General features: G+C 53.0%; 1 protein-coding gene across 1 annotated transcript; it reads right to left on the bottom strand.

The window, feature by feature from the left end:
- Positions 1 to 9,968: 9,968 nt before the first annotated feature.
- FSCN3 (fascin actin-bundling protein 3) lies at positions 9,969 to 17,041 on the bottom strand. Its single transcript, XM_081958661.1, has 8 exons — positions 16,748 to 17,041; positions 15,309 to 16,009; positions 15,003 to 15,129; positions 14,327 to 14,494; positions 13,444 to 13,603; positions 11,301 to 11,471; positions 10,788 to 11,003; positions 9,969 to 10,630 (listed from the first exon to the last, which is right to left on the bottom strand). The coding sequence occupies exons 1-7, from the start codon at positions 16,844 to 16,846 to the stop codon at positions 10,798 to 10,800; spliced, it is 1,632 nt and encodes a 543-aa protein (XP_081814787.1). The 5' UTR covers positions 16,847 to 17,041; the 3' UTR covers positions 9,969 to 10,630; positions 10,788 to 10,797.
- Between the last annotated feature and the right edge of the window lie 1,102 nt (positions 17,042 to 18,143).

Raw genomic sequence — 18,143 nt, 5'->3', positions numbered from 1 at the left:
GGGGAGGGGGGGAGGCAGTGCAGACATAAAAGGAGAGAAGAGGCTGCAGAGAAGAAGAAGGCCAGATGGGGCAGCAACAGCGGGGGGGGGGGAGTGGTGGTACAACCCTCTTCTCTTCTGCCTGGTCCGAGTCTTCCTCCCCATTTCCTTCCTTTGACCTTCCCAATATGCCTCTGGGCAAAGGAACACTCAGGCCTGCCTCCTTCTCTTGACATGATCCAGGTCTCCAATGGGTGTGTCAGCAAGATTCTCAGCCGCTACTACAAGGTGGGCATTGTCCAGCCAAAGACAAGGGCAGGAAGTCGGCCCCAGATCACCACTCCTCAGCTGGTAGCTGGGATTGCCAAGCTGAAGCAGCAGCGGCCGTCGCTCTTTGCCCGGGAGATCAGGGAAAAACTGGAGGCAGCAGGCACCTGCGCTGCAAACGGCATACCCAGTGTGAGTTGTGGAGGGTGAATTGCTAGCTCGCTCTCTCTCTCTCTCTCTCTCTCTCTCTCTCTCTCTCTCTCTCTCTCTCTCTCTCTTTGTGTCCGTGTGTGTGCAACCAAGAGCAGGCATATGCAGTCATGCATCTATTTTGGGCAAAGAAAGAGGGAGCTGAACCCAGCTGCCTTTTTCTCCCCAGAAAACTTGCTTCACCTTCTCCCACCGATCACAGGCACCATCCTCCCCTTCCTCCTTCTATGCACTGCTGAAGCCAAGGTTGCTCCTGAGTGACAGTTCCTTTTGCCAGCACTGGCTGGGTGCCACTTTCGCTGGTCTTGCTCTCCACTGAAGAGGGAGCTAACCCCCCTCCCTTTCTGGAACAAGCTGATTGCTTTTAAGGAAAAGGGGGGGCAATGCTGGGGTGGGAGTGACAGAGCCTGCCTGGAGTGTGGAAAGTGCCCACCCGGTGAGGCTCAGTGGCTCTGCCAGTGTCTGCCTGGCTGCCACTTGTCCTCAAGGAGGGTCTTTGCCTGGTGTCTGATGATCCCCGTGAGGCTTCCTGAGCCCCAGAGAATTCAGCAAGTGGTTTGCAGCCAAGTAGAATTCTCTCCCTGGAGACCCAACACGCTTGGCAACATAGGGGTGGGGTGGGGGTGGGTTACAAAGAAATGCCTCAAGACAGTCGCAACCATTTATGGCCATTTTCTTCCTTCCTTCCATCTCCCTCTTTCTTTTTTTCCTCCCTTCTCTTTCATTCACTCACTGACTCACTCACTCACTCAGTCTCCATCCTTCCTATCCATCCCCCCATCCACATTCATTTTCAGACATTCATTGCCTTTAAAATCCACCAATGTACTGGTAGACACCCATGCACACACGCACACACACACAAACACCCACCCACACGCATTCACACGATATCCTTCCCATCCTTATTGCCAAAATTTCTTCCTTCTCCAGAAGGAAACTGGACTTTGGGGGCAACTTAGGACACTAGGCTGGATGAGAGTGACAGTACAACCCCACTCCCACATTTCCCCAGGGGCTCCTCCTTTCACCCCACCCCCACCCCAGCCATCAGAGGGATCTGCGGCGGGGGTGTGGAGCTGCCTTTTTGAGCTCTGAGTCCAGGCCTTCTGCTCGTGCTGCCTGGAGTGGAGCCCCATCACTCTGGGTGCAGCAGCTTCCTTCTGCCCGCTCCTGCTAAAGGTTGAGGGGCTCCAAAGTAAATTCCAGCAGCCACCAGCACCTGCCTTAACAGAATCTGGGTTTGTTATCCACTCCATTTTCTTCTGCTCCTCCAGGTCTCTTCCATCAACCGCATCCTCAGACACCTGGAAGCCCCAGGTGGGTCCCCCTTCCTGATGAAGCTCCCACAGCCAGGTAAGGGGGGGGAGACTTTGTTTGGGGGAGGAATCTTCTTTATCCTCCCTATGCAAAGGGGACTGTCTCCTCCTCCACCCCCATCACCCCATGACAGCCCTGAGGGGCACTGTCTCCCTGTGGGATCTGCTCCACAACCCAACCTGGAGGAGCTCCTGCTGGTCTTGAGGGACAGGAGCACTGGGAGTCCTCCCGCCTCGCACAAGAACTGCCCCACTGGCCCTCTTCTTGCTTGACCAAGAAAGGGCCAGGTCTCAGTTTTGGGTCTGACCATGTAAAACTTCTTGAGCCTCTTATTTGGAGTGGCAAGGAAATGTGGGCCCCACTTCATGAGTCACTGGGAGGGCACAGAGGCAATGAGGACCTCCAGTAAATGATGGTCCTGGAATGGCTTGAGTCCTGAAGGAATCTATCCCGAGGGCTAAAATCTCCCTTCCAGGAGCTCCCAGTCTGGATTCTCCCTCCCTCCCGTTTTGAGTGAGCAGCCTGGAGGCCCCGCTGCCACCTCTTTCTGCCTGGTCAGTGGCAGAGAGAGAATCTTGGCTCGCTCCTGGCAATGGGAAGGCAGTCCTGCCTGTGTAGCTTGCAGGTGTGGGATGACTCTTTCTTCCATTCTTGGACTAATCTCAACAGAGATGAGCAAATGTAAACTGTGTCAGAGAAAAACTATTTTTTTTCCAATCACTTGCACATTCAGAGGCAAATTTTCCATCTTACATTAGACACTAAAATGCAAAACTGCTGATAATCAGCAAATCACCACTAAAAAAATCAGAAATTTTGTTTTGCTCCAGACGAGCCACAAGGTGGTACTGATCTGCTATAGATCAGAGGGGAAAACTCTTTTTAAAGAAATGGGGATGGAATTCAAACTATCGCCCGTAGACTACAAGATTCTAGGGAAATATTGTAAGTTTATGAATACTGAGAAATATACCGTAAGACGGAGTTGATCCCAGCAGATTAAACAAAGATGAAATCCAATATTTATAGCAAGCTGTTTCAGGAAACAATTGGCTGTCCCCGGGGACTCTGGGCTTTTCCCCATTTGTACCCCGTGCTTCCCATGGTGCCTCCAGAGCTCTTCTTTGCCTTTAAAAGTCTCCAAACTCCACCCCCCCCCCCCAAAATCAATGGCTGGGATCCTTCAGGGGGGTTGTGACAAGATGCTGAAGAGGCAATTTTGCCAATTCTTGGGCAGATCCATCCTTTGCAACCACACAAACACACACACACACACACACACACACACCCCATCACCAGATCCATCTGTGTCCTCATCGTATGGAACCTGGTTTTAAGTCTATGTGTTTATGTATCATTTTCTCCAGCCACATGTGGATTATAGCCCAGTATCTTTTAGCTTCAGTACAAGTCCACCACATGTGGTAATATGTGCCCGGCGTCTGATGACATTTCCAGCATTTTTCGGATTTATTCTTAGACATTCTTGCTATTCTCGTTGGGGCTAAGTGCCACCTGTAAAACATCTTATACAAATTCTCTTTATATGCAGTTGACATTGTCATTTTATAGTTTTGAGTCCACAGTTTTTGCCATTTTTCTAAATCAATCTCATGTCCAAAGTTTTCCCCCCAAGCTAACATAGTTTCTTTGACTTGTTCTTCCTGTAATTTCACTTCTAATAGGTAGGCATAGAGTTTTTAAATTACTTTTTCATCATTACCTGTTAAGATTTTATCTAGTTGTCATTTTATCATAAAAACCCTCCTTTTTTCGATCTTCATTGTATCTAGAATGTATTTGCACATCTGAATACCAATTAACTTCAATACCTTCCTGTTTCAAGTCTTGTATAGATTTGAGTTCACCCTCTGTATTTAATAATTCAGTATATCTAACTGTTTGTTCCTTTTTATATTTTATTGAATATAATAAAGCTTCAGTGGTTGATATCCAGACTGGAATTTTTAAATAATGTAACCTCTTGACCGTCTCCCAGTTTAATAACAAACCCTCTCTTATATAATGCCTTCTAAAATAACCATGTGCTTTAGTTCCCTTATACCATAAAAATGCATGCCATCCCAACAACAAGTCATGACCCTCTAAGTTCAAAAGCCTAGCATTTCTTAACATTATCCATTCCTTGATCCACATCAGACTAGTTGCCTGATAATATAGCTCCCAGTCAGGTAAGCCCAACCCTCCTCTTGATTTAGCATCTTGCAGCGCTTTGCGTTTTATTCTTGCTTTTTCCCCCTGCCATATAAATTTCAATACCATTTTATTTAGATCTTCAAAATAGCCTTTCCTCAACCTAATTGGGATTGTCTGGAACAAGTATAGGATTCTAGATAAAATGTTCATTTTAATTGTTGAGATTCTCCCAATCATTGATAGTTGAAGATTTTCCCATTTCACCAAATCTGTTGCAATTTGTTGTTTCAATCTAAGATAATTGTTTTCTTTAAGGGTACTACATCTAGTTGTTAAGGAAATCCCCAAGTATTTAATCTTATTTGTAATTTGCATTTCCAAAATTTCCACCAATTCTTCTTTTTGTTTTGATGGTATATTTTTTGTCAAAATCTTTGTTTTATCTTTATTTATTTTCAAGCCTGCAACTTTTCCATACTCCTCGATTTTTCCTATCAATTTAGGTGCAGATTCAAGTGGCTCCTCAAGAATGAAGACTAAGTCATCTGCAAATGCTTGCAACTTATATTCTTCTTTTTAAATAGTCATTCCCTTTGTTTCTTCCTCTTCTCTGATCCTACTATTTAAAACTTCTAACGTAAAGACAAAGTAGCGGTGATAGTGGGCAGCCTTGTCTCGTACCTCTTTTTATTTCAATAGGATCTGTCAGTTCTCCATTTATCATTATCTTAGCTGTTTGCTTGTGATATATCATTTGCATAGCTTGAATTAAATTCTTGCCAAAGTTCATTTGTTCCATTTGTTGTATCATAAATAACCAGTTCACATTATCAAAGGCTTTCTGCACGTTGAGGAACATCAAAGCCATTTGCTTTTTAGGATGGGCCTCATAATATTCCAAGGTGTCCAAAATCGTTCTTATATTATCTCTAATTTGTCTCTTTGGTAGAAAACCATTTTGGCCGGGTGGATAAACCCATTTAAATATTTTTTTCAGTTTCTCTGCCAGTATAGATGCAAATAACTTATAATCTGAGTTTAACAAGGAAATAGGTCTATAGTTCTTAATTTGCGTATGGTCTGCCTCCTCTTTAGGTAGCAATGTAATGTATGCTTCCAGCCATGAGTTAGGTATTTTACTTTCAATCATTAGTTCGTTCCTAACTTATAACAGTGGAAGAGCCAAGGATTCCTCTAGTGTTTTGCAAAATTCCACAGGTAAGCCATCTGGTCCCCGGGCCCTCCAATTATTTTGTCTTTTAAGAGCTTCAGTTAACTCCATCAGTGTTATTTTACCTTCTAATATAGTTCTAATATCGTTTGATATTTGGGGGAGATTGGCATTTTGTAAGTATTGTTTAACTTCTTCCTCTTTTATATTATCTTGTTCATACAACTTAGCATAATAGTCCTGTATAATTTTCTTCTTTTCCGTATTTCCATAGTGCATTTGTCCTTATTCATCTCTTAGTTGTTGTATTTTCTTGGCCTCTCTCTCCTTTCTCAGTTTATATGTCAACCATCTACCTGGTTTGTTTGCATTTTCAAAATATTTCTGTTTAGCTCCTCTAATTTTTTGTGCCAGTTCCTCCTTTTCCAGTAAGTCCATTTTGTGTTTAACTAAGTCCTTAGATATTTGTCTTTTCTTTGAATTTCTCATTCTTGTATAGTCTATTATCAAACCTCTAGAAAAGACCTTCATTGTGTCCCAAAGGTTCTGCAAGGACGTATCTTCTTTTTTATTTTCTTTAAAGAAGAAAGTCAATTCTTTTTCCATTTTCTTTACAAAGTCTTTCTCTTTCAATATCATGTTGTTTAGGGTCCATCTAGATCTTGTTCTTTGCAGTCTCCATCTTATTGTCATTGGATTGTGGTCCGCCCAAATGCTTGGTTCAATTTCCACATCTTGTGCACTGCCAAATAAATCCGTTGAAGCCCAAATCATATCAATCCTAGAGAGTGATAAGTGTCTATTTGAATAGAAGGTATATTGTTTTTTGGTAGGATTTCTTTCTCTCCAGACATCTTTTAGATTTATTTCATCCATCATCCTGAAGAAGGATTTCGGGAGTGTTTTTCTATTTGATTTTATTGTTTTGTGGGTTTTATGATCCATGTTCTGATTTATAATGCCATTAAAGTCTCCCATCATACAAATATCAGCATAGTCTAAGTCAAAAATTTTCTAGTGGAGTTTTTTATAAAATTCATCCTGTTTTTCATTAGGTGCGTAGATTGCAATTAAGAGTATTTTCCTTGCATTATCCATAATTTCCACCATTAAAATTATTCCATCTTCATCTGTGTAAATTTGTTTCGCTGGAATTTTATCTTTAATATAAAAGGTCACTCCTCTTTTCTTACAGTCTGCCAAGGAAGTAAATTTTTTCCAAGTTTTGGTTGTACTAATAAGTGACCATTTCTTTGTTGAATATGTACTTCTTGTAAGCAAATTATGTCTAATTTTATCCTATGGAATCCATAGGTGCAACCAGGGCCATGGCCATGCACCTGAAGCATTGTTGCCTGTGATAAGCGGAGTTTCCTTGGTTGTAAAGGCACCCACTGTTGCCCTGCCTCTTCCCCACCCCCCACAGATCCCCTCTTGGCAGGAGAAGGGGAGAGGAGGGATTCGGCAGAGGCTCCCACCTGCTCATCTTCCTCCCGGTCAGCAGGGGCGGCTGGGCTTCCCAAAACTCGGCGCAGGACTGTCTTCTCTAAGGAGCAGCTGGAGGCCATGGAGAGTGGTGAGTCAGAAAGGCATCGAAGGAGGGGGATCCAGGGAGGGGGCAAAGGTTTGAGGGGAGCACTTTAGAAAGCCATCTTCTTTTGCTTGATTTCTAATGCTGCCATTGAAGCTCTCCCATAATAGGTAACAAAACACAGCAGACTAAAATAAGGAAATTGATTACTGCAAAGCCACAAAATAAAAGTCATTAAAATAATGGCTTTAGGCTAGATTAAAATAAATGTCCTGATGCCCTCTGACATCCCCAACCTCAAAGAACTGGGCCCTCTCACCTGGAGGTAAAGGCTTCTTTGATAAAGGCTCTTTTCACATGCCCAGGTGCTTCTGGAGATGGGGGAAGAAGATCTGGCAGGGTCTCTCAAACCAGATTAGTTGAATTTTGGGGAAGGGGGGGTAACGGCACTTGGTCATCCAGAAGCAGCACCTCAAAGGCAATTTTGGTCCTGTCATCTCAGGAAGAGCTTCATAGACATGTAAAATAGAGCAGCAGCCCTGAGATCATTTAAGGCAGGGGGTCTCCAAGCTTGGCAGCTTTAAGACTTGAGGACTGGCTGGGAGTTGAAGTCCACAAGCCTTAAAGTGGCCAAGCTTGGAGACCCCCTGCTTTTAAGGCATGGATGATGCAGATGGGAGAGAAGGAATCTTGCAAGGGATGCCATCACATCACATTTCTGTGGAGCCAAGAGTGATGTGGCCTCTGCAAACCTCTGGCCTCGGCCTTTGCAGCCGCTGGGCAGGACAAGGGCCCCTGGCTTGCTCGGGCCCCTGGCTGTTCTTTGACCTGCTCACTCCCTCTTCCAGCTTTCCAGAGAAGCCAGTACCCAGAAGCAGCCGCCCGGGCAAAACTGGCTGGGCAGTCTGGATTGCCTGAAGCCACCCTGAGGGTGAGTCAAGGAAGGCCCCTCCTGCACTGCTGAACTGGACAAGGGTCTCCTTTGGTTTGTGGGGGGGGGGCACATTTCCCAAGCAGGAAGAAGCCCTCATCTGATCCCCTTTGTCTTTATTTGGATTAGGTTTGGTTCTCCAATCGGAGAGCGAGATGGCGACGGGAAGCCACACGGGCACAGCAGGCGGGTTCTGGGCTGACACCTGCAACCCCAGGTACTTACTTAGGATTGCAACAAAGACCCACCAATCCTAGAAAGAGGCTGGTGCAGGACCCTACCCATAGGCCTGTGCCCCTGTCTGGAAAGAGAAGGTGGCACATGGACGGAGGACATGTCAGTTGCCACCAGCTGGCCAACAGCAACTGTTAGGAGCCTTAATGCCCACCCCAGGTGCTGCCACTGTCTGAGTCAATGCCCGTCTTGGAGGACAGTGGGTGGGAGGCCGCTTTTACTCTTTGCCCCATCACAGCCTTCAGTGGGACAGCACAGCTCCTTCTCCTCCTCCATCTCTTCCCAGGGGCTGCGTGTGAATGGCGGCTGCCCACCACGGCACCAAGTCTGCAGCCTCCTTGTAGCCCTCTGTGGCTAAGTAGGTGGGCACGAGCCACACCTGCTCCTCCAGCTGTGGATTGCTGACCCTGACGGGGCTGCCCTGGCACCCTCCCACCGATGGCCCTGGGCAAAAGCCTCTGACGGCTGGGTCACCGGCCGCTGCGAGGAGGTCCGGCCAAAGAAGAGAGAAGCCGAGTCTCTATTGGGTGCCGTTGAATGAAAGAGCGACGCGGAGCAACCGAAAGGCCGACCGTCTGAGAGGTTGTGGAGTTGAGGCGGGACAGCGGCGAGAGGCCTGAGCACGTTTTGGGAAAGCGGGGTGGGGTTAAAAGGGGGGGAGCATTTCTACCCCTGCAGCGGACGGAGGTGCCCGGCTTCCACCATCTGCCAACAGGGGTGGGGCGGGCGATCAAAGGCGGCGCGCTCCAGTAGAGGGAAGAGCCGCGCGAGAGCCGCAACCTCCCGGCGTCCGCCTCAGCTCCGGCTCTCCGTCCGCGACAAGGAGCCAGCCGCCGTCCTCCGCCGCCTGAGCAGGGGAAGCCCCTCGAAGAGGCCGCAAAGCAGGCTCGCCGCCCGAGCGCAGCGCTCCGCCGCCTTCTCTCCCGGAAGCAGCAGCCGGCCCAACTCCGCGGGGAGCGTTCGCACCTCTTGGACTGACCGCGAAGCTGGGCGGAGTCCCGCCTTCCCAGACCGCCCGCAGCCGCTCCCGGCTCCCAGGAAAGCCCTCGCACGCGGGTCCCCGCAGCGATTCCCCGGTGGGGCGCCTGAAGCGTTGGCATTTTAGCAGCTCGCTTCCTCCCTTCCAAAAGGAGGCCAGGCCTGTGCGCAGCGTCGCCCCTGCGGGCTGGGGGAAGCGGCGACCTTGGCGCGCGGGGGCTCTCGGCCGGCCTCGCGCCCTCCCTGCAAGGAGCTTCGGTGAGCAGGTCCTCCCAGGGCAGTCTTGACTTGAAGGGAGCCGCTTGGGCTTCTAAGGGACAGAATGAAAGCTACGGAGCTCATTTGATTTTTTTCTTCCAGAGAGGGAAGGGCAGACTGGGCTGTTCCAGGTTTCTGCCTCCCGATGGGAGAAGCCAAAACTTCCCTCCTCTGGCCTGGGGGTAGCAGGGAAAGCAAACCCATCCCAAGAGAGCCTCCGAGGAATTGTGGACAAAAAAACCCTCCATTCTTTGATTTTGAAGGCCTGGAGGAACATTTGCAGGAAGGTAAAATTGTAGGTTAATTTGGGTGCATACGGAATGATGTTTTCTGCTTATAGTGCAGAAAAGGCCATTTGGTCACCCGGAATATTCCAGAATTAGTAAAAATGGGGACTCTTGAATGAAAGTTCACTTAGAAAAGGGGAGTGAAGTCCGTTTATGCCCAACTAAAATCCCGCCTGATGGGGTTTTCCCAAAGGATGGAGCCCTGCACCGAAGGTGGGGCGGGCAGTTGCTGTGCAGTGTCCAGAAAGGGGTTGGGGGGAGATGAAGGGGGGAGGAGGAAAGGAGGCAGGCCCATTGGAAGGCCCATTGGAAGAGAAGCAGGAGGAGGCCCACCCAAAGGAGGGACAGAGGGAGGGTGGGGCAGCTCAAGACAAGAGGCGGTGGCTGCTGCATGGAGAGACAGGGAAAGAGGTTGGAGGGGCCTGAGGAAAGACAAACATGGGGAAATGACGGCAATGGTGGGAGACCCCCAGAGGAAGGAGAGCAACCCAGAGGGAATGAGAGGCCTGGATGGGGCCACTGGGAAGGCAAAGTCATGGGGTTTCTTAAGGCATGGAAACTGAGGGTGGGGAGGATCAGATTCTGCCAAACAGAAAAAACAAGCTAAAGGGGAGGGGGAGTGGACAACTGCCCCTAATCCCCTTCCCATGGGAAAAGGGGGAGAAAATGGGCCCCGCCCTTTCCAATAGTGCTCGTAGCCCTTGACCCTCCTTCCCAGGCCAGGAGAGAGGCCCAGCGGCTTCCTGGATGCCCTTCTCACCGCCCCGCCCCCCCCCCAAGCGCTGGGGAAGGCAAAGCCTAGGCGTCTGGGTAGGAGGCAGGGGGCCCTGCCCACACAGGATCCTTCCTTTCCTCCTCTGGACCAGCAGCACCCAAGCAGGCTGTAAAGCTGGGCTGGGAAGCGCAAGGCCTGGGGGCTTCCCAGTGTGGCCCTGCTTCCCAGGCAGAGCAACCAGCCTGGTTTGAATTCATTTACAGCCCCCTGGAAGCCCACCCACCCCCATGTAATCCCGGGGCAGAGGCCTCTGCCCCACTCCCCAAAGTCAGGAGGCAAAAAAGAAAACACAACAGGGGCCCAAAAGGGGTGAAGCCACTTCATTGGTGCAAAGAGCTCACAAGTGGCTCCCCACGGGATTTCGGAGGCACGTGGAGGGGGCCCCCTTGGCTCATGGGGAGAGCAACAAGCTCCTCCTCAGCCGCCAGGCAGCCTCCACTGAAGCATCAGGACAAATAGTGGCGGAGCGCCTAGAGGGTGTTCCCCGATAGACAGACAGCCGCTCGGCCGGGGCACTTCTTTCAGACAAGGCCTGTGGACAAGGAGGGAAAGTAAGCAATGCCCCACGGGTGAGGGAAGAGGGAAAGCAGGAGCTGCCCTGGAGGCCCCCCAGAGCAAGGTAGGCGGGCCACCGCTTCCTCTCCCTCCATCCCCACCCCCGTCCCAGGAACGTCCCTGGCCTTCCTTACCTTTCTTAGACTAGAACTCCCAAAGGCAGTCTGGGGCGACCTGCTCACTGTCAGCCACCAGGCAACCATCCCGGTCTCCCCGCACGTAGTAGCCATTGGGGGCTACGATGGCCAGCAGGTTGTTCCCCTGGATCTCCAGGTAGAAGTTCAAGGCAAACTTCCCCCAGGGACTGAAGGTCCTCTCTGGGGTCAGGGACCAAAAGCTCTTTCCTCGGCCTGTGGGAGAGAGCGGGGGGGGGGAGGGAGGGAGGGAGGGGAAGGGGCTGGTCTCCTGTCTCTCCCATCAGCAGCCTCTGGCTTCAAGGTGGGGGAGGCGGCAGGAAGGAGTGTATTTCTGAGACGCTTGTCCTGCGAGGGCTCCAAAAGAGACCAGGAGGGTTTCTGTGAGGAGGTGATCAGCCGGGGAGCAGCCAGACAGAAGGGAGCCCCCGAGGCTGGCCTGGCTTCTTTGGGGAGGAAGCCCCCCCCCGAGGGTTTCCCTGTGAAGCGGAGGGGGGACCCACCGCCACTTACTTTGGAGGTGGTAGACGCCGTGCTTGCAAGGCAGGATCTCCACAGGCTCCGGCTCCAGAAGATTGCCCTGCAGGGTCTCTCGGCAGGGGGAGCTGCCCACGTAGCCGTAGTGCCCACGCAGCACCAGGAAGGAGCGATTGGCAAAGCGCAGCACAAACTCCTCATTGGGCCCTGCGGCAGAAAAGGACTGCGGAGGCTCCCTCTGGCCTTCGGGGGGGGGGGGGGCGAGGGGAGGGGAGGGGGGGCTGGCACAGTGCCTGGGGGGGAGGGGGGGGGCTGGCACAGTGCCGGGGGGGAGGGGGGCACCCGGAAGCTCCCAGCAGCTCAGCTGCTGGTGCTGCATGTGGGCATCAAAAACACCCCCTCCCTCTCCGGCCTACACAGAATCCCCCCCCCCCCCCTCAGAAGATGGCTCCAAAATTTGCTAATGAAACAACAAATCACTTTATGGACAGCAAAGTGGGTGGCATATCAATTTAATAAATACAAACATTGTAAAAAAAAAACACCATTTCTTGTGCTGATGTTTGACTCTGCTTTCTTAATGTATACCTGAATTTTTAATACGGGTAGTCCTCGACCTACGACCACCATTGAGCCCAAATTACCACTGTTAAGGGAGACAGTCATTCAATGTGAGGTTTGCCCCACTTTACAATCTTGTTAAGTGAATCATTGCAGTTGTTAAGTTAGTAACCTGATTGTTAAGTGAATCTGACTTTCCCCAAGGACTTTGCTTGTCAGGAGGTCACAAAAGGGAATCAAGTGACCCCGGGGGCACGGCGACCGTCATATATGCGAGTAGCTGCCCAAGATTCTCGCTAAGAAATTCAAATTCAGCGGCTGGAGGGTCGTGCAGGGAGCCAGAGGGCAGAGTGGTGTTTGATTGATGGCTGCTGCGTGAGGCGATCTGTGCTGTGATTGGCCGCTGCGGGTGCGGTTCCCTGTTTTCCCGCCTTTTTACCACAGGGCGCTCGCCGGGCTCCCTTTGCCGCCGCCGCTGGCGCTGGGAGTGTGGCGGCATGGAAGACCTGCTTATTCAGGCAAAGCTAGGAGTTCCTGTCAGCGCCTATTCTGGCTTCCCTTGGATGCCTGCTGCCCAAATTCCCTGGCTCCCCCTGAAGTTCGATCGCGCAACGCTGAGATGCAGCAGCGCTTGTCGGGGTGGGGAGTCACAAGTCTCTCTTTTCTGTGCTGTTATAACTTTGAACGGTCACTAAACAAACCATGGTAAGTCAAGTCCATTAGAAGCTCAGGTGTTGCTGGAGCCATCTGGTAAGCAGAGACCCTGGAAATGGCGAGACGGAGGGCGGGTGTGTGTGTGTAACGATTCACAATGAAAGCGGGAGGGGAATATAGGTTGGTGAATCCTTTTCTTATATATACTGCAAGAAATATTAAAATAAGATAGATGATGCCATTAAGATATGTTACTATTTAATAGATTTACAATGATGTGACAGAGCATGTATATGAATTTAATCCTTAGAATACATGTTCAAAAGGAAGAAATTATAAGAGTAAATGGAATATATGATTTACAATGATAATCAATGTACTAATATATATTGGGCTAATAACTACGGATTCTATATGTAATTGAAAGCGGTGATGCACAAATGTTTGTCACCAAACGACATGCTAAATAGATATGTAACTGATGATATTTTTAAATGTATATTTTTGTTTGTTTTAAAATAAAAACTTTTTATTAAAAAAAAAAAAGAAAGCGGGAGGGGATTCCTCTCCTTGCTGCCTCCCCTCGCTTAGTGCCGCCACCTTCAACTGAATCCCACCACGGTTAGGCCAGGCGGCACCCTACCAGCTCCCCACGACCGGTCAGAGGAAAAATGCCGGGGGGGGGGGGGGGAGGCGGCGGCACTGAGGGTGCCAAGGGCGAGAGGGGTGGAATTGGCTGGGGAGGCTGTGTGAGAAGCAGGTTGGGGAGGGTGAGCGAGTGGGCCCCATGGAGCTGAGGAAGGCGGGTGGGAGTGATTGGGGCTGGGGCTACTGGAACCGGAGGGAGTTTGGAGGCCTTCCCTGGCCAAATTCTCCCCTCCCCTCCAAGGCCAAGAGGGGCCGCAGGAGCAGCCGGAAAGGGCATGCAGGTCTGGGCTTGCTTCAAGGCACAGGTCCTCCTTACCTGGGTGCGTGGCTCGAGCTATCAGCAGCCCCACCGGCAGAGTTCCCAGGTAGCGGCCCCCGGGAGCTCTCAGGAAGACTCTCCCGTAATGCCAGAGAACCTGGAACCTAGTCTCTGCCTCCTTGGCTGCCCCGTTGGCCAGCACGCTCCGGAACGGTCTCTGGGGAGGGGAAATGCCACGGTCAGGAGGGGACATGCTTACTGAAAGCTTTCCAGCAGCCCTGCCCCACTGGAGGGCAGCAGGCAGGATCTGCTCTCCCTCGGAGGGTGGCATCCGAGGACTCATTCCTGGGGCTGGCCTGGGCCAGGCAGGGCAGGTCCCACTGTGTGAGCAGAGGGAGATGGAGGGAGAAATTCCCCCCCACCCCGCAGCCAGTAAGAGAAGGGAGGCTTCTCCACAGATGTGCTAAGTGCTGAGTGGGGGACAGAAGCAACCCCATGGGAGCCAGGCAGGCTCTCCCAAAGCTGGCCTCAAAAGGTCAGGAACGGTTCCTCCCACCTCCCAAGACGGCCAAGGAGAGGCCGGAAACAGCCTGGATTATCATCAGGTTGCCTCGCTCCGTGTCAAGCCCAAGCAGGGCCGTCTAACTCTAGTCAACCTGAGGAAGCCCCTCTGCCCTAGGCGGACTATGTCTGCTCCTCCGCTATTCCTTCTCAGCCCAGCTCAACCCCCCACCCCCAATGACTCAGGCTGACTCCCCAGGGTGTCGCAAGTGGGGATGTTTTCTGGCCTAGCATTCATCCCCACTTGCTCGTGTTTGGTGGGTGGCTGCCAGGCCGGTCTCCGTCCCTGGCCCAGAGTCCAGTGCTGGATCTCCCTGGGGGTTTCATCCTGACCTCCCACTTGCTGTGGGGATGGGGCAGCGGCAGCAAGGGGACTGACCTGAGCCAGGTACTTGTGATGGACACCTTTTAACTGCACCGTTTGGGTGTTGGGATCCATTTCAAAGAGGAAGGTGGACATTGGGCTCAGCTGCTTAGGACCAGCGTAGACTTCGGAGTCTGAGGAGAGAGCGAGGGCGAATGAGAATCGTAAGGGGAAGGAGTTTTGCTAATCAACTACTCAGTTTGTTCCAAAAGCAACTGAGAACCACTGAATGAGAAGCCTTCCTTATTCATTTGTTTATTACATTTCTATGCTGCCCATCTCACTGATACAGCTACACTGGGTGGCTTACAATATAACGTTAACAAGTGCTTAAAAAAACCCAGTTAGGACGACTGAATAGATAAGTTAAAAGTTAAAAACTAAGATGACGGGCAGCCTGTGGGTGCAATTCTTCTCTATCCCAATATAGCAGACTTCTGGTAGGGCCCCAGGCCAGGTGGCGCAGCCAGATTTTCAGGCTCTTCCAGAAGGACAGGGGTGCGGAAGTGGACCTCCCCTCTGATGGAAAAATATTCCAAAGGATGGGGGCCACAGCAGAAAAGGCTCTTCTCCCGGACCCTGCCAACTGAAACTCCTTGGCCAGTGGGATCCAAAGTAGGCCCTTTCTGCTAGTGCAGGAGGTGACCCCACTGGGCTGAGCCAGTTTGGGTTTGATGAGCAGTGGTGTCACATGGGCCATCTGAGAGGCCCCATGAACTGTCCACTTCGCTGCATTCTCTACCAGCTGCAGCTTCCAAACCCTCCTCACGGGCAGCTCCCCTGCATGCCGGAAGGCAATGATGATAGCAGAGATATTTCTGGGGTCCCAGCAGCCAAACTCAAGGCAGAGCATTTGGGGGCAGGAGAGCCCTCCTCCTATCCTCACCTGAATTCTGAAGGGGCTCAGGTTTGTAGTGACCTGGCCAGGTAAGGGTGGGACGAGTCTCTGTTCTCCGAGCAGTTGTTTATTTCCTGGGCTGGAAAAGCAGGGATTTACTTGCCAGAAATGATGCTGACGAATCTATTGGCTCTCGTTCTCAGACTGACCCATGGTGGGCACCGCTTGATGACAAACCACTCCTCGCCCTCCTCTGGGTGGTCCCCAAGGCAGAGGAGCCCCCGGCTGCCCTGCGGGTATAAGATGTGGCCCTCCATGTCCGTGAGGAAGGCCAGGCAGCCGGGCTTCAGGTTCAGGTGGAAGGCCGTCTCCGTGGAGGGCACCGTGGCCAGCTTCTCTGCTCTGGAGACAAACTGGTGGGTGGAGGTCTCCAAGTGGCAGGTCCCCTTCCGGAACCGCAGGAGGAAGCCGCATTCCTCCAGATAGGGCACGGGCGCATCCACCCAGACCCGATTCAGTTCCGGGTCGGTCCGGGCGTAGAGCTGGCTGCTGGGGTTGAAGAGGACCACGTGCACATGCTCAGCCAGCTGAGGCATCCACAGGTGGTGAGCAGTCAGGCCTCGGGCCACACAGAAGACGTCCTCCCCATCAGACTCCAGGAACTTCTGGCTCTCCAGCTGCTGGAGGGTCCAGGCCCCACTCGGATGGACCTCCAGCAGAAACCGGCTCTGCTTTTGGGTCACTGGCTGTCCACAACGCACCGTGCCATCCGCTTCCACCAGGAGGGGCTGCCCTTGATGCCCAACCAGTGCCACCACGTCCTGCTTCCCTTGCTCTGTGGTCACCCACAGCTTCCAGGTCTGGGAGAACAAAAGTGGCCAGTCACCGGCCCCGCTGGGCAGCCAGCCAAAGCCCAATCGCTCTCCTCTTGTGGGTCTGCTGTTGAGGGTGGGGAACAAGCAGCAAAGGGGCTCCCAGCCGCCACCCAGCTGAGAGGAGAGTAGGCCTCTCCCAGCCCCCCTTGCTTTCGGCTCCAGCCCACGGCTGGCGCTCTTCCATCTTAGTTGCAGGTGAACTGGCTCCTCCTCCCAACCAGCTCAGCTCCATGGAAGCCCAAAGGGAGGGTCCCCTTCCCTGCATCTGCTTGGGGATGCCGGCCTCACAGTGCTGCTTGGGTGGGACTCTTCTAGCTCTACACCCCAAAATTGACCCAGGAGCCTCAAGGGTCTTCAGAGGAACCCCTCTGCCTATTGAGACGCCTGCCAGCAGCAGCAAGGCTCTCCCTGCCGTGAGGGTGGGCTGCGGGTGGGGGGGAGGGACAAACTTCAAGGCATCCATAGGAGGTCCCTAAGGAATGGAAAGCAGCTGTCTCCTCCCAATTCAAAATAATTAAATTCAACAAACGAAAATAAACATCCCCCCCTTTTAATTCCTCCGGTGGACGTTGGAGCAAAAGGGGCCAGGCAGTGGGGGTTGATGCCAGGCAGGGAGCAAGCATTGCTGCCAGGGAGGCTGCCTTCCCACTGCCGGAAGGAGCTCAGTCCTTCCCTCTGCCCCCAGGGCCAGCCATCAGGGCTGGCGGTTCCTTCACTCCGTACCTGTTTCTTTCCCAGCGAGCTCCCCAAGACACTGACACCATCCCCATAGCACTCGCAGGTGAGGTACCCCCCTGTCCAGTTGACGAGCCCAATCTGCATGAGGGAGAGCAGAGCAGGAATGGCAGATTCCCCGCCCCCGGGTCTCACTGGGTGCAGGCTCTGGCGCGTGGGCCCAGGCAAGCCCTCCGGGTGGCGCTTCCCAGCGTTCCAGGGCTAGAAGCCCCCGGCAGCTCTGCCCTTTGTGACCCCCTGGTTACCTCACAATGCGGGCACTGAAGAAGTGCCTGGCTTCCCACTGCCCTCCGCACTCCCAAACGGGATGCCCTCCCTCCCAGTGGAGCCCCTCCCCCCTCCCCAGAACCCCCAGGCTCATTAGCCGGCCTGCACTCTGGGGCCGAGGTGGCAGGGCAGTATCATTCAGTAATTCTACTCTGGGCCACGGGGCAAATCGGCACTTGTGGCCAGGCGGCCCTGGAATGGAAGGGAATCCAAAGATCCTGGATGCTTGCAGAGAAGGCCTGAGCTCTCCCAAGGAAGTCTGGCAGGCTGCCCAACTGACCCTCTCACTCGGGGCTGTCTGGAAATTCAGAAAATGGGCGAACTCAGCAACTGAACGGGGTTGAGTGGTGGTGGCTTCTGAGGAGACACGGAGGGTCCTTTTCCCGCTGGAGCTTCCACAGCTATTCCGCCTGGCGGCCCTTGGAGTACCTGAAGCTGGCGACGGGGCCTCCTCCGACGGCTCTCCAGCGCTGCTTCAGCCAGCAGCCCTGCGCTTCCAGCCTTCCTCCTCAGCTTCCATTTCCACTGTGCGATCCCCCGAGCCCCCCCCCACGCCTACTTCCCACCTCCTGCCCCCAGGAGAGCCGCCTCCGTACGCAGCTAGCATGCCCGAGGCGCCGCCCGAGCCCCGGAATCCCAGCTCCCTCGGGCCTTCTGCGCCGGCAGCGATGTTGCCCAGGCTCCGGCGCCTTCTCCGTCCTCCTGGCCCCCGCAGCGCCTAGGAAGGGAATTCTCTGCGGGTCACATTCCGGCTTGCCCGGGGCTTCCTGGAAGGTCGGACGCTACACCGGAGGGAGATGCGCTGGCCCAGCCGGGAGCGCATCTCCTGGGTCTCCTGCAGCTGCTGCCTCCCCTTCGGGCTCACGGGATGCCCGGGACCTCCTTGGCCGCTTCTCCGGCTCCCATCGCGCACCTGGTTCTCCCCGGCCCAGCTCTGCTGCCCGGCCTCGCCCCGCGGCAGGGACCGGGAGGGAGGTCGCTGCGCCCCACGTGCCGGGATGGGCGCCTCCCCCACTCCCCCGCTGGCTCCCAGCCCGAAGGTGGAACCAGCGGAGGGGCGGGGCGAGGAGAGGCGTCCCGTATCCCCGGTTACGTCACCGGCTTCACCCCGCCCCAT

Source organism: Natrix helvetica (genome assembly GCF_964273705.1).
Source record: "Natrix helvetica genome assembly, chromosome: 6".
NCBI lineage: Eukaryota > Metazoa > Chordata > Lepidosauria > Squamata > Natricidae > Natrix > Natrix helvetica.
This window is presented reverse-complemented; position numbering and strand designations above follow the sequence as displayed.